This window comes from Curcuma longa, chromosome 6, assembly GCF_044706935.1.
Source record: "Curcuma longa cultivar G26 ecotype Majalengka, Jawa Barat chromosome 6, ITB_CL_G26_1.1, whole genome shotgun sequence".
Taxonomy (NCBI): domain Eukaryota; kingdom Viridiplantae; phylum Streptophyta; class Magnoliopsida; order Zingiberales; family Zingiberaceae; genus Curcuma; species Curcuma longa.
This window is the reverse complement of record NC_133866.1, coordinates 5,273,330-5,288,526: the sequence shown is the minus strand read 5'-3', so window position 1 is coordinate 5,288,526 and position 15,197 is coordinate 5,273,330. Positions and strand designations below refer to the sequence as shown.

The 15,197-nt window shown below is 40.7% G+C and overlaps 2 protein-coding genes and 1 long non-coding RNA gene across 3 annotated transcripts; 2 read left to right on the top strand and 1 right to left on the bottom strand.

The window, feature by feature from the left end:
- Positions 1-1,266: 1,266 nt before the first annotated feature.
- LOC141831270 (uncharacterized) lies at positions 1,267-2,490 on the bottom strand. Its single transcript, XR_012602027.1, has 3 exons — positions 2,306-2,490; positions 1,831-1,929; positions 1,267-1,542 (listed from the first exon to the last, which is right to left on the bottom strand). It is a non-coding gene; the product is annotated as an uncharacterized LOC141831270 (long non-coding RNA).
- A 665-nt stretch (positions 2,491-3,155) lies between these two features.
- LOC141830674 (subtilisin-like protease SBT1.7) lies at positions 3,156-5,596 on the top strand. The gene is given in 2 exon segments (XM_074718092.1): positions 3,156-4,868; positions 4,870-5,596. Coding segments are annotated over 2 exon segments (2,274 nt in total). The 3' UTR covers positions 5,431-5,596.
- A 544-nt stretch (positions 5,597-6,140) lies between these two features.
- On the top strand, positions 6,141-15,061 carry LOC141831154 (CSC1-like protein HYP1). The gene is made up of 10 exons (XM_074718573.1): positions 6,141-6,508; positions 6,646-6,801; positions 8,040-8,103; positions 8,380-8,589; positions 9,469-9,657; positions 10,486-10,784; positions 12,539-12,815; positions 13,743-14,015; positions 14,251-14,484; positions 14,724-15,061. The coding sequence occupies exons 1-10, from the start codon at positions 6,228-6,230 to the stop codon at positions 14,871-14,873; spliced, it is 2,133 nt and encodes a 710-aa protein (XP_074574674.1). The 5' UTR covers positions 6,141-6,227; the 3' UTR covers positions 14,874-15,061.
- Positions 15,062-15,197: the final 136 nt, after the last annotated feature.

Genomic DNA, 15,197 nt, shown 5'->3' with positions numbered 1-15,197 from the left:
AAGCCCTTCGATATTTAAGTTAGATGAGAATAGAAAATAATAGAAAAGTAGCATAAAATACGTAGAGAATACAGTAATAAAATGTGAGCATAAGATTGTCTATTTTCAAGCACCTTTTAACTCCGAACCCAATTCTTAAGTACTTTCAAGCTCCTACTACCATTCCCAAACACCAAGTGACTCCGATTCCCATTTCTGAGTGCCAAATACCTCCAACTCTATCCCCAACTCCAAACTTGACTCTCGAATGCTCTCTAATTTCGATCCTCGTGGCCTTATATATGTGATCCCAGAGTATCAACACTGATCACAACTCTTTAGTAAAAGATAGAATCCGCCACTCTAACGGTGTCACATGGTCGGCCTCACGATCATTTATGAGGAGGTAAATTGAGAAAGGTATTGCCTCAGCTTCATCGAGATTAAACCTTTATACACTTCAGTAAATTTGTCCCACATTAATTAACTCTTCTTCAACAAATATGAAATCTGCCACTCTATAGGCTCCACATGATCACCCTCACGATCATATGTGAAGAGATAAATCGGAAAACTATAATTGATCATGATTAACCAACTCAATCATAATAATCACAACTCAATTGAGGGTGATGAGTATATATATTATTATAACCTTCACCGAGTTGTGAAATTTTCAATCTTCTCCTTTGTTTGATAGAGTCCATTCCACAGCCACATTGGGATTACAGCTAGATTTCATACTAGAGAAAACAAAAGAGATAACATTGATCAATTGATGGAACATACTTTTTGCAATGATTGAGTTAGCCAGCCCTACATGTTTCAACCCCATTCCACAAACTCTTAGTAAAAACACGTGGAGATCGATCAAATTTACTGATTTTATATTCTCAAGAAATTCGTGTGGGTAATGTCTTCCTCCAGCACAAGAAACTTCACAATCACCTCCTTCAAGTCAAAATCCAAACGACACTCCATTGACTGTCCTCCTAATCAAGTCACTCCCAATAATCAGAGCCGGTCCTGGTTGTCCAAAGGCCCTGGGCGAAACTATAATTTTTGGACCCTGATTAAGCGAATCAAAAAAGACATGACCAAATTTAATTCTTATACCATTTGATAGAGGACAAATTTTAACCTTCCTAAATTTCATAATAAAATTTCATAATACAACTAATTCCATCTTTAAAAAAATTCTCAGCTTTTATCTCAGAGACCTTCAAATATGTAAAAGATGAGATACTAGAGCAATATATCTATATCTATCTTCTGATAATAAGGCAAAGTCCGGAGTTAGAAAACTATGAAGGTTACCAGTTGAAATAGCAGGTCATTAGAAACGCCATAGAACAAGTACACCCTTTGAACAAGTGAGTAAAAAAGATAGTGAGTGATGCTGGATCTGATGGCTTTTGGAAGAGCATCCAGCGTCTCTTGCTGTTGGATCCCTTCTGAGTTTGTTCTGAACTTCAAACCAAGATATGAGATCATTTGTTCTTGTAAGCGCTCAGGTAGTTGATTTCTTTGTGCAAACCCTGTGGCTGCTTGGATTGTATCCCTCTGCAATGATCATGACACATCCTTAATGTTTTGAAATGAGATTAAACATTGGTTGCAAACTCAACTTGCTGGATTCTGAATGGAATGAACAAGTTTTGCATTGTGAAACTTACATATCTTCTAGTTCTGCTAGTTCTATGAACTACCAAACTGGCATAGGGTCCTCTTTTTTCTTTTTTTGTCTTTTTTGATAACCAAATAATTGTTTCATGATGAAGAATAATTTTAAACAATAAACACTAAGCAATAAGCAATAAGTAATAAGCAATAAGTAAAGAACAATAAAACCTAATATAGAGACGCAGCTCCACGGGTGGCTGAGGCTTGGGGATCTTCACTGCTTCACAAAGGTATCTCTTCAGTCAAAATTTGTGGACGGTCTTTGAACTGTTAGAAGAAATAAAATCCTCAATTAAAACATTTTAAACAATCATTGCATAACATAAAAAGATGAATTTATAAATAAAATTTTCACGTGAAGTTGCAATCACAACATTTGCACTAACCTACTTCCAGTCATTTCTAACTGCAAGCAAATAAATGCATAGAAATCCAATTGTTGAATATAGATAACTTCAGTGTGTTCTTTGATCCACAATCACAAAATCTAATAGGAGGTATACTGCACAGGTACATGCTACTTTGTCGCTTTTGCAAATGGTTTAGTTTACATTTTGGTGTGAAGTTAAACAAGTTTTAAAGAAGTCAACAGAAAACAAGAAGATGATTGTGAAGCACATTTAGCAAACATTATTACAAATACCCTTGCAGAGAGCGAGGATGCAGAGAGCGAGGATGCGATCTCTGGCTTCGAGGCTCGAGCGAGGCGAGGAGCGGGCAGCGAGCGAGGAGAGGATCAGAGGATGAGCGACGGCTTCGAGCGAGCCCGGAGCCGCGAGGCGAAGAGCGAGCCGCGAGGTGAGGACAGAGGGGCGAGCCGCGAGGTGCGAGGAGAGAGCCCGGAGCCGCGAGGCGAGGAGCGGCAGGCCGGCAGCGAGCGGTCCAATAATACACACAAAACCTTTCCCACCCAATACGACAAATGAACAGATTGGCCTTCACATGGACAGCACGTGCCGTGCATGGCAGTGAGGTCGTAAAAATGAAATTTATATGAAATCTACTGAAAATAGAGTTTCAACCTTCCAATCAATGCATATGCAATGAACAGGTTGGCTAACTGATTGCAAGTATTGTTGTCTCTTGTAGGGATCCTATAGGACAAGAAAGCATACTTAAGAAATATGGAACTCACCTTGTGTATTTCCTGCAAGTATAATGATGCTTCATGGTCGAGCTCTCTGAAAATCCCTGAAAAAAAAAATATTAGTAAACACAAATAAAATGTTAAAAGGTCAGTAAAATTAGGATTCTATTCATGCACAAAAGGTTGCCTGCTACTTTGCCCCCTTTATCTTTTGTCACTGACAGGCTAAAGAGGCGTGTGCAATACTATCATTTTTTTATTTATTTTAAATAATTAATTATATATTTTTTAAAATCTCTCTTTGGCCACCGCTGGTTATCCGTGCCAGCGGTAACAAAAGCGTGAGGAGGCTTCCCTTTATCTACGCCTCTTCTTCTTCCTTCGTCCAAAGCTCATGCGAGGAGCCATGGATTCCTTCTGCCTCTTCGCGCTCTTGTTGCTTTGCTGCTTCGCAGCGGCGGAGGCTGAGAAGCGGACTTACATAGTCCACATGGCGAAGTCTCAGATGCCGGCGGCCTTCGTGGAGCACGGTCACTGGTACGACGCCTCGCTACGGGCTGTCTCCGACACCGCTGAGATCCTTTATTCTTATGACACTGTTGCGCATGGCTTCTCCGCTCGGCTCACCGCCGCGGAGGCCAGCGGCCTGGAGGGCCTACCTGGTGTGCTCGGCGTCTACCCTGAGGTCCGTTACGAGCTCCACACCACGCGCACGCCGGAGTTCCTCGGCATCGACCACGGAGAGGGGTTCGTCCCTCAGTCCGACGTCAACAGCGACATCGTCGTCGGGGTGCTCGACACCGGCGTGTGGCCCGAGCGGAAGAGTTACGACGACGACGGGTTCGGCCCCGTTCCTGTCAGCTGGAAGGGCGCCTGCGAAGAGGGGAAGGACTTCAAGGCCGCCGCCGCTTGCAACCGGAAGCTCGTCGGCGCGCGGTTCTTCTCCAGGGGGTACGAGGCCGCCCTTGGCCCCATCGACGAGACCAGGGAGTCGAGGTCGCCGCGGGACAACGATGGCCACGGCACGCACACCTCCTCCACCGCGGCGGGATCCACCGTCCCTAGCGCCAACCTGCTCGGATACGCGGCCGGCACCGCCCGCGGCATGTCCACTCGCGCACGCGTCGCCGTGTACAAGGTCTGCTGGCTCGGTGGGTGCTTTAGCTCCGACATTCTCGCTGCTATCGACAAGTCCGTTGAGGACGGTTGCGGCGTTCTGTCCATGTCGCTGGGCGGCGGCACGGCGGACTACTTCCGTGACAGCATCGCCACCGGGGCTTTCAATGCCATGGCTAAAGGGGTTGTTGTTTCCTGCTCCGCCGGCAATGCTGGTCCCTCTGCTTCAACACTCTCCAACTTGGCGCCGTGGATCACCACCGTCGGAGCCGGCACGCTCGATCGCGACTTCCCTGCATACGTCGTGCTAGGCAACGGCAAAAACTTCACCGGCGTCTCACTCTACAGCGGGAAGCCGCTCTCCTCTTCGCCTTACTCCTTCATCTACGCCGGGAACGCCACCAACGCCACCAACGGCAACCTCTGTATGCAGGGGACACTTATCCCTGAAAAAGTCGCCGGAAAAATCGTCCTCTGCGACCGCGGCATCAATGCTCGTGTGCAGAAGGGCTTTGTTGTCCGTGACGCCGGCGGAGCCGGTATGATCCTCGCTAACACCGCCGCCAACGGAGAGGAGCTCGTCGCCGACGCTCACCTCCTCCCTGCCTGCGCCGTCGGGCAAAAGGCTGGAGACGCCATCAAGTCTTACATATTCTCAGATCCGAGCCCGTCAGCCACGATCGCATTCGGAGGGACCAAAGTCGGAATCATGCCGTCACCGGTGGTGGCAGCGTTCTCCTCCCGCGGCCCGAACGCCGTCACTCCCGACATCCTGAAGCCAGACATCATCGCGCCGGGCGTGAACATCCTCGCAGCCTGGACAGGGCAGGTCGGCCCGACGGGGCAGGCGGCAGATCCGCGGCGAACGGAGTTCAACATCATCTCCGGGACCTCCATGTCGTGCCCCCACATCAGCGGCCTGGCGGCTCTTCTCAAGGGGGCGCACCCGGACTGGAGCCCTAGCGCCATCAAATCTGCCCTAATGACAACTGCCTACGCCGCGTTACTCCAACGGCGACGGCATCCTCGACGTCGCCACCGGCCACGAGGCCACGCCCTTCGATTTCGGCGCCGGCCACGTAGATCCGCCAAAGGCCCTCGACCCCGGCCTCGTCTACGACATCTCGCCGGACGACTACATCGACTTCCTCTGCGCCCTAAACTACACGACCCTCCAGATCGCGAGCGTCTCCCGTCGGCCCAACGTCACCTGCGACGCCGGCAAGTCCTACGCCGTATCCAACCTCAACTACCCCTCATTCTCCGTCGCATTCTCCACGGCGAGCAGCTCCGCGGCGCAGGCGACGACGACGGTAAAGCACACACGCACACTGACCAACGTTGGCTCACCGGGGACGTACAAGGTGACAGTCACAGCGCCGTCGGAGGCGAAAGTGGCGGTGGACCCGCAGGAGTTGAGCTTCGCCGCGGCGGGGGAGAAGAAGAGCTACACGGTGAGCTTCTCCGCGGCGTCGCAACCGTCCGGCTCCGCCGCGTTCGGCCGACTCGAGTGGACCGACGGGAAACACGTCGTCGCGAGCCCGTTGGCCTTCACGTGGACCTAAAGATTCGCGACGAAAAGCAGCCACCCGTGATGTACGGTCCCGATAGGCCGAGCGCCTCGCGGCACCGAAGCCTATTAATAAGCTACGGTGCTTTATAAAAACAAGAAACGAAAAATGTTTTTAATGTTTGTGTGCGTTTTTATTAACATGCTTAATTTTAGATCTATTTAATAATTCCAAAAAATTTATCTGATATTTATTTATTGAGAAGGCTCAACTTTCTTTGTTAAAGCTTTGTTTCATCATTACAAAGCATCCACGTGCCACGGCGCACACTTTTAAAAATTCCATTTCGCCCCTTGTTTATTTATCTTAATATAATTTGTACCCCTTCAAACTTGTTTTGGGGCAGCGTGAACTTGTCACACCGTTCGAGAGTGGCCGGTAGCACATGCGCATCACGTGCATCTGACGCTGATGTAATTAAACTCTATCCTTGGTACTGTCTGTATCGATGTGGACAATTTTTTAATTAAAAAAATAAGAATAATATTCTTATTATTTTTCTGTTGACTATAGTCAATTTTGTCGGTTTGATAATTTAACGTGATTAATGAGGGTATTTTACCGATAGTGATACTTACAGGGGCATTTTGGCAAATGGTGCGGGCCACGTGCCCACGCAGTTACTTACTTCCCTCCGTCTAGTCGTAACTGGCCACGTCAGCGGATTGGTCCTTCTCGTGAATTAAGTCGTGGCTTGTAGGTGTCGCCGCTCGGAGCCTCGGCGTGGTGTAGCCTGGTGATGAGAGTTGAGCGGAAGGGAAGGGGTCCGAGATCTGCTGTTGAGGATCGAGATGATCGTCTCGGCGCTTCTGACGTCGGTGGGGATCAATTTTGGTCTCAGCGTCCTCTTCTTCGCCCTCTACTCTGTGCTCCGGCAGCAGCCGTGCAACGTCAAAGTCTACGCCCCGCGGCTCGTCGCCGAGGGCCGCGCCAGACTCCGCGGCCGGTTCAGCATCGAAACCTTGCTGCCTTCCGCCGGATGGGTGCGTAGGGCATGGCAGCCCACCGAGGAAGACCTCTACAACTCGTGCGGCCTCGATGGAGTCGTCTTTAGTCGCATATTCGTGTTCAGGTTTAATTTCTTCTCATATTGCATCAGAATCTTGTTTTGGTGCTGTAACTTTGACTAACCCTTTTGAATAGGTGTATTTTTGGGTTTGTTGGTTGGTTTTAATTCTGTTGAATTATTGTTTTTTGAGTTTGGTGCAGCTTGAGGGTTTTTTCTCTTGCTGCAATCATAGGAATATTTGTTCTCCTTCCTGTTAATTACTTGGGGGATCACCTTCGGGATATCGACTTTTCTGATCTTCCCAACAAGTCTCTTGATTTGTTCACTATCTCAAATGTGAAGGATGGCTCTAATTGGTAAGCTCTTTTTACATAACAATTTTCTTTCGATTCCCTCTTGCTGTACATCTGTGGTACATTTCTTCTACTAAAGGGCAGAATCATACGCAGAAGTACAAATATACAAATTCCTATGGAAATAGTGAGATACCTTTATCCTAGGATGAACGAGCATTTCAGTGGATAATTGGTGGAAATGAGCTTCATGTGAAGCTTCAGTTAGGATCCTCTCCATTCCATAGGGTGCTGAACTTAGAAAGGTGCATTCAATTTAGCTGCATGTGAATGGAAAATGAAGGTCCAAAGATTTTTAGGTTAAAGCTAGGGCCTCCTTGATTGAATAGTAGATTAGCCTAAAGGGGAAAGCACCAAGCTATGAGCTTTTGACTAAGGATACTTTACACTTAAAAAATCCCAAATATTATGGGTCAGTTTGTTGTTATTATCTTGATAGTAGTAGCACATTTAAATACTCCCATTTACAAAAATGTTTTGATCACTGGATTCAGTGTTTGTCTTCTTTACTTCTAGTAATATTCTGTCTATTATGATGAATTTTGTGGATAAATGCTACCTGCTAAGCCATGTAAAATATCTATAGTCTACTCCATTGTAATTGATTATGTTAGGCATGTTGCTTTGAAACAATGAATTTTAGTTGGTGTGCAACTCAATAGGTTCATTATAAGCTAGTAGTGTACGCTCGCATTTGTTAGATGTTTCAAATGTTGGCCAAAAAAAACCCCTTCCAAATAATGAATTTGATTATATCATGTATGTAACAGATGTTTTTGCACTTATTCTAAATTGGATTGTAAGTATTGCTTGTCTTTACTTTGTGTTTCCTAGTAAGATTTACTACATAATATACACGTGTAGTTGATAATCCATTTGCCATAGAGTGAAAAAGTATACTTCTTAATTTCTTTTACCCTTTATTTTGGAAAATTGTATTATTAATGCACATCTGTCAATGTTTCAACATTCCGAGTGACTCTGTTCTATGATTCTATTTTTAACTCAGATAAATCTTAGATTATGGTATCATTGTACGTGACAATTTTATCTGGCTAAATTATTAGTTTTTATTCTTAATGTTTGTTGAAACTGGTTTTCCAATCAGATCTTAAAATTCCTCAGCAAACTCCCATGGATTTTAACTTTTATCTTTTTCTGGGCATCTCAATATGAAGCATTTGTATTGTTCTCATTCTTTGTTGAAGCCATGTTTGTTAAAGTTAAGAATTTGTTGGCAGGTTATGGTGTCATTTTTCTGCTGCATACATAATAACAGGCGTTATGTGTTACCTTCTGTATGCTGTAAGTGTCACTTTCACTGAATTGCTTCACATACCCTCTTCACTTATTAAAGTTATTTTTCCTGATAACTCCATTACATATATGTATCTATCTATGTAATATCTATCTATCTATCTATATATATATCTATCTATATATAGATATATATATATATATAGATGGCTTAAAGGTGGAACTGTGGTCGATAGGTTCTTCATATTTATGTTTCTGCTACTTGGTAAAGGGTTACCCTTCTCTAAATACTCATGTGCAGTACCCTTTTGTTTTCTTCTGCAGGAGTATAAATATATAGCAGAGAAGAGGATTGCTTACTTTAATGCTTCAAAACCACAGCCACAACATTTTACTGTCCTTATTCGTGATATTCCTTTGCATGCTGGGAATTCTATAAGTGACACCGTTCAAGCATTTTTTACAGAGTATCATCCATCAGACTACTTGTCCAATACTGTGGTTTGCCGAACAAGCAAGCTTCAAGGTCTCATAGTAAGGAAAAAAAAGTTAAAAATTTGATTGATATCAATGAGTTAATCCTACCTTTTTTTTTCTTCTACGATACTCTGTTAAATATGCTACAGATTTGTATGATGATGAATGAAGACTGTTAAATTTTTTAGTAGTTTGTAATTCTTGAAAAATGATTCAGTTATGCGCCCCCCCTTTTTTGTATTAGTTGAATGAGATCTAAGGTTATATAATTTGGTGAATGACCTAGATATGTTGCTAGACTATTTCAAATTAGAAAATAGTTATTAATCATGTGGACACTCATCAAATAGAGAACTTCACAATACTTGGTCATTTTTGTAGAAGTTGGGGAAAAGGAACAATGCATTGCATCATTATTGAGATAATTACATGAGAATTTATAGATTCGTGATAAAACTCTAATGTGAGGCTAACCCACTAGGTTAATAACTCCATTACCATCTAATCCAGCATATTATATTAACTAGGAATGTAGAATAAAAGGCATGATCACAATAAAACTAAATATAATATTTGCATGAAGGCTAAATAAAACATAAGGGAGCACGTAGCCAATGATCCCTTCAATTTCAGGCCCACCAATACATGGAACTTATAGTTCTAAACAATGCTAGAACTTGAAAAATGTTCATCGGTAGTGTTATGATAGACTGATAACTGCTGAAGCTCATTCATTTAATTTTATTACGTGCAAGGATGTGCTTGATGACCTAAGACTGCCAAACTCACTGTGCTACTGAATGTTAGAATACATTTTAGATTCTGCTTCTGCATCTATTTTTGATTGTGATCTGCAAGCCTTTTGTTTCATTTTCTTATCTTTAGCTCTACTATTCATATTTCTAGTGTAATGACATTGTACAAATTGCTTTGCAGACAGATGCCGAGAAGGTCTATAGGAAACTCACCCATCTGAAATCAATTTCCAGTTCCTCACAAAATCAAAATCGTAGTGGCTTCTTTGGGATGTTTGGAAAACATGCTGATCTTGTGCGTGATTATTCCAAGAAATTGGAAGATATAGAACAGAATGTCAGATTAGTGCAGTCGGACTCACGGAGAGAGGTACAGCCTTCTCTACTGAATTTCAGTGCACCCACCATATCAAGATTGTAATCACATTTTTAAGCAGGGTTAACAACTGTTTGTTTAATTAGCTAAACCCATCCTGGTGTTACTACATTTTCTAGTGCATGTTTGTCTTTCTTCTTAGGTTAAGTTGAATAATGCTATCCCTCGAGTTTTCTTAGGTTGTTTTACTTTCATTTCATTTAGTTTACACATTAAGTTTTACTGTCAGCTCAGAGATGTTACATGCAAGGTTTTAAGTACTGTTCTCATACCAGTCTTTACACTTTGTTGTGCTGGTATATTGCTGGTATTGCAAGCAGTTTAGAGACCCACTCTTCCCTTTTACCCAGAATAGAAAACATCAAGGTTATTCTTCAGTCCAGCAGTGCAGCTGGTACTGACCACTACCACTAAGTATGTTTTCATTGGACTTATATGAATAGAGTATATCCATTGTCGTCAACAAAGATGGGGCTTTGATCTACAAATACAAATCATGTTGCATTAGTTGCTTCTAACTGAATCAGAACCTTACTCTATGGTAATCCATGCAAAATATTTACTAACATCTAATTAAAATTTTGTGTGTTCATGGTGAGTCTTCCTCTGTGTGTGTCCTTTTAACGGAGGCCTATTGATTGAACTGACATGCAGGAAATGCTTGATTAATGCCCTTTTAAGTCTTTTTTTTTTTGCATTTATAAGACCTAACAAAAATGGAGACTTTATTCAACTATACATTCTGTCCAAATATCTTCAAGTGTAACTTTTTGCTTACTTCATGTTGTTCTAACTTTATTTTCCTTAACAATAAAAATTTAGGAAGTCCCTGCTGCCTTTGTTTTCTTCAAATCTCGATATGGTGCAGCTAAGGCTCTTCACATCCAACAATCTGTCAATCCCACTGAATGGGTGACAGAATGGGCTCCTGAGCCTCGCGATGTGTACTGGCCCTTTTTCTCTACATCGTTCATGCAAAGATGGATTTCCAAGTTGATCGTCTTTGTGGCATCAGTTCTATTAGTAATTTTGTTCCTTGTAGTGGTTGCTTTTGTTCAAAGTTTAACTTACTTGGAGGAATTGGAGGCTTTGTTTCCTTTTTTGGGGAAGATATTGAAAATGTAGGTAATTCTAGCTAATCATCTTTTCGCTATAGTGCTATTATTGGATTCTGTGCTTACCTATATATGTTCTTCATTCTAGTGAGAAAAGTTAACGGCATATCTATCCTTATGCTAGCTCTTACACTATTTCTTGGATTGCTAGTCATGTAATTTTTTTGGTCAGTGATGGGCATGTAATTTAATCCCACTCTGATATGCTGAATGAGTGATCCATATGGATCCAATAATTACAAACATGGCCTAGATCTGTCTTGATATTTCTGTCCATGCCCACAAGTTATCTCCTGTAACATCCTATGCCTTGCAGATTGAGGCTCACTATGGTTCATGAAAATTTCCTTTATTTAGTTATGCTGATATGATGGATTATAATGCTCCAATGGCAAATGCATGGATTAATGGCCATGAGGGTCCTTACAAGTAGGGATGGCAATGGATCGGATTTGGGTCGGAGTCCATATCCTCCACCCCCATCCCCATCCCTATTGGATATTCAATTTTCATCCCCATCCCCATACCCATCAAAGGATCGGATATTCTCTATACTAATACTTTTCTTCATTCCATCCAACTACCATCATTCAACAAAAGTAAGAATTAATATTATATCCAAAAAAAACATAATTCAACAAACAGAATAAGTATCTATAGGTTACGAGGGGAGAAACCGACAAGGAGAATTTTACTAGACCTATCTCCATACCCATATCTCCCCATATCTTATTACTCAATTATTCAATCGGGTCTAAAAAATCCCTCGATACCCTCCATTTAGATCCTCCATCGGGTTCGGAGGAAATTGTCATTCCTACTTACAAGTTAGCATGAGATCATTCCGGTCCTGCCAATGACCCAAACTGAAAAAGGTTTGACTTGATTTCTTACCACTACATGCTTCTTGTGTAGAAACCAAGATGTCTTAATTCTTCATCTTACATGCTCCTGTAGTATTGAAACGCATGATGAGGCTTCTGGTTAACTTAATTTAATCGTACACCTAGAAAGAGTTTATCAAAATTATTTGAAGGTAAGTTGTGACAAATCACCCAATTGTGTTATTCATCTCATTTAAGCTTCAACTCCTTGTTTAATTCTGATTTCTTTAAATCTTGTGGGACATTCTGAGAGCTTTTTCTGTGCGGCTTGAATTCTGTTCTAGACTCTCAGGCATGATAAACCTGCTGCTAATTGTGCATTAATGCTGAGGATTCAGTTTCCTTTAACTGTTTGTTTATTGATATGGTTTAACTCATCTGATATATTTGCATAGTTAAGATAGCATACCTTTCTTAGATGATATTTTTTTGCAAATTTCTGTGTTAAACTTACAATAAATTTCTTGTTTCCATGTTGATTTTGACCATCATTGGCGACAAAGCAGGGGTTATAGGCTAGTTTTTTTTTAAAAAAAAAAAAAAAATCCTGTGGCATAGGCTGTTGCAATTTTGAACTACAATTTTTTTTTAATACACAAATTACATTAGGCACCCACCCTCTGTCCCTTTATCTTTTCTCATTTTACTAGCTCAATGACTGTTAATCAATGGGTTGCTAACTAAATAATCCTTATGAAGCTTATTTCTCTCAATTAACATAGTAACACCTTTTAGATGGGTATATCATACAGTTAAACTGAAAGGGAGTACTAATCAACTGTTACTGCTGCTTTCTAGTCGATTGAGCCATATTATAAATTGAAACTATCTATTTTTTTCTTTGAATATTAATATGTGTAAATTGTATACTTGCAGAACTGTCATCAGTCAGGTTGTAACAGGTTATCTACCGAGCCTAATTCTTCACCTGGTGTCAGCTCTTGTACCACCTATTGTGAAGCTTTTCTCTGCAATGCAAGGATATGTTGCTGTTAGTCAGATTGAGAAAAGTGCATGCAAAAAAATGCTTTTGTTTACAATATGGTTCCTATTTTTTGCAAATGTGCTCACCGGATCAGTTACAAGCCAAATAGAGTTATTATTTGATCCAAAAACTATTCCTTCAAGGTTAGCTGTTGCAGTGCCTGCACAGGTAAAAGCCCTACATTTGTCTTGCAAACATCCATTTTGTAGTGATGATTTTTACATTGGTTAGAAGGTTCAGATTTGTTTCTAAAATAATGACCATAATTGTGTCATTCTGATATCATAAATTCATAGTAGTGTCATATAGATCTAGACTGATTTCTATTCGCTCTTGATAATATAATCTTCTTCTATTAATTCCAACCAAACTAGTATACTATGATTGCTGGATAACTTAATCTATGCAACATATTAATTCCTTCCAAAAATTTGGAAAGGAGTTAATGAAAGAAGAATAGATGGAACAAACATTTCTGAGAACTAATTTAGTTTTATGACAAGAAGCTCACCTATAGATGCTATATTGGTATTTATTTAATAACTGTTGACGTTGAAAAGTTTAAGGTAGAGTTCTAAACATCTATTTAGGCATTTCAAAGATTAAAATATATGGTACTTTTAACAATGTGATAAAAATACATGTATGATAATGCATAATAATTAAATTTTCTATAATTATAGGTTTACATCAAGTATTAGCCATTGATTTAAGTTTCTTTTCTTTACATTAGTGCTAGATGAACTTATTTACCATATTCAAGATTTAAACTTTGAATCTTGAATTGCCGAGACAAACTTTGATAAGACAAAAAATGGATGGTTAAAACAAGAGAAGCTTCTATGTGATCCGACAAACTGATTAAGATATAAACAATGGATGGTTGAAATGAGAGAAGCTTCTACGTGATCATCATTTATATACCCTTTTGGCTAAATTTGTAGGCATGGATTATGTAGGTAGGCACAACTAGTTATCCTCCCATTTGATGACAATGATTTAATTTTTGCTAATTGCAGTTTCACATCAGTATCAGTTGCATCAAGAGAATTTAGCTGACAATTAAACTTACTAAATTGTTTACTTGTTTTCCAGGCTTCATTTTTCATTGCTTATGTGGTAACATCATGGACTAGTTTATCTTGGAAACTCAATCGCACAATCCCTCTTATCAGTGATTTCTTTTCAAGGCACTGTTGCAGGAGCAAAGATGACAAGTTTGAGATACCATCTATCCCATACTACAGTGAAATACCAAGGATATTATTATTTGTGCTTCTTGGGCTCACTTACTTTCTTTTAGCTCCAATGATACTGCCGTTTATCTTGGTCTTCTTCTGCATCGGTTACATTATCTACAGGAATCAGGTTAATGGCATACTATATATCCAAACTTTCTCTTAATATAATGTCCCTTCTACCATTTTTTTTTGTTATATTTTAGTTCTGTGTGCCAATCCACACCAAGATAAAACCATAGTTGTCGCGTAGAGGCAGTCAGCCAACATCAACCATGGTTACTCTTGTGATAAATGCCAATCTCTATAACTTCTTGAGATCAATGAATATTATGATTGATTTCTGGAGTTGGAATTTCTTGCAGCTGTTAGATGTTTACCAACCCAAATATGACACAGGCGGCAGGTTTTGGCCTGTGGTGCATAATTCTACCATCTTCTCTCTGGTGCTCATGCACATCATTGCAGTTGGTATATTTGGACTTAAAAAGCTACCCATTGCTGCAATCTTAATTGTGCCTCTTCCAGTGCTTACCCTTTTGTTTAATGACTACTGCCGAAAGCGATTTCTTCCTGTTTTCCGCAAATTCTCCGCCGAGGTATGTTCGTATTTCGCAAGATCTATTGCTTTGTTCCACGTGTGCTCTTGTTCTACTTCAGGCTATAAAATTTACATAAATGATGTTACTCCACAATATTTGAAGATCGAAGCAGAAATCTTCCCTTTTCAATGTCTTGCGGGCAGTGTCCTCACATCGGTCGTTTTTGTTTCCTTTAAAGTAAACTTCTTTAACTGATAAAAACATACTTAGTGTGTTGGGTCTCTTGTTGCTTCTAGACTTTGATAAAAAGAGATCGAGAAGATCTGAGCGAGCCCGCAATGGCTGAGTTCTTCGACGAGCTTGTGACTGTGTACCGCGATCCAGCATTGATGCCTATTCGTCATTTGAGCTCGGATGGTGAGCATACTTCTCCCTTACTCTCATGAAAAAGTTCAAGAACTCAATAGGCTGTAATGGTGCTTGTATATGTTTTCCATTTGGGAATTATTGTACTAAGCAATCCTACTGTTCATGGCTGATGGCGATTGTGTATAATCATCATGTTCTTGTGAACATATTTTTGTTGATCGCAGAGGTGTCAATAAGTTGTGCCTTGCAATTGTTAGGTGTTTAAATTTTGCCAGATTAATTTTGGAGATTGATGATTTTTTCCTTGTTTATTAGATTATATTTGATTTTAGATAGAGGAGTTTAGTCCAAGATATATTAACAAAAGAATATTAATAATTATTTTAAAAAATATATAAGAA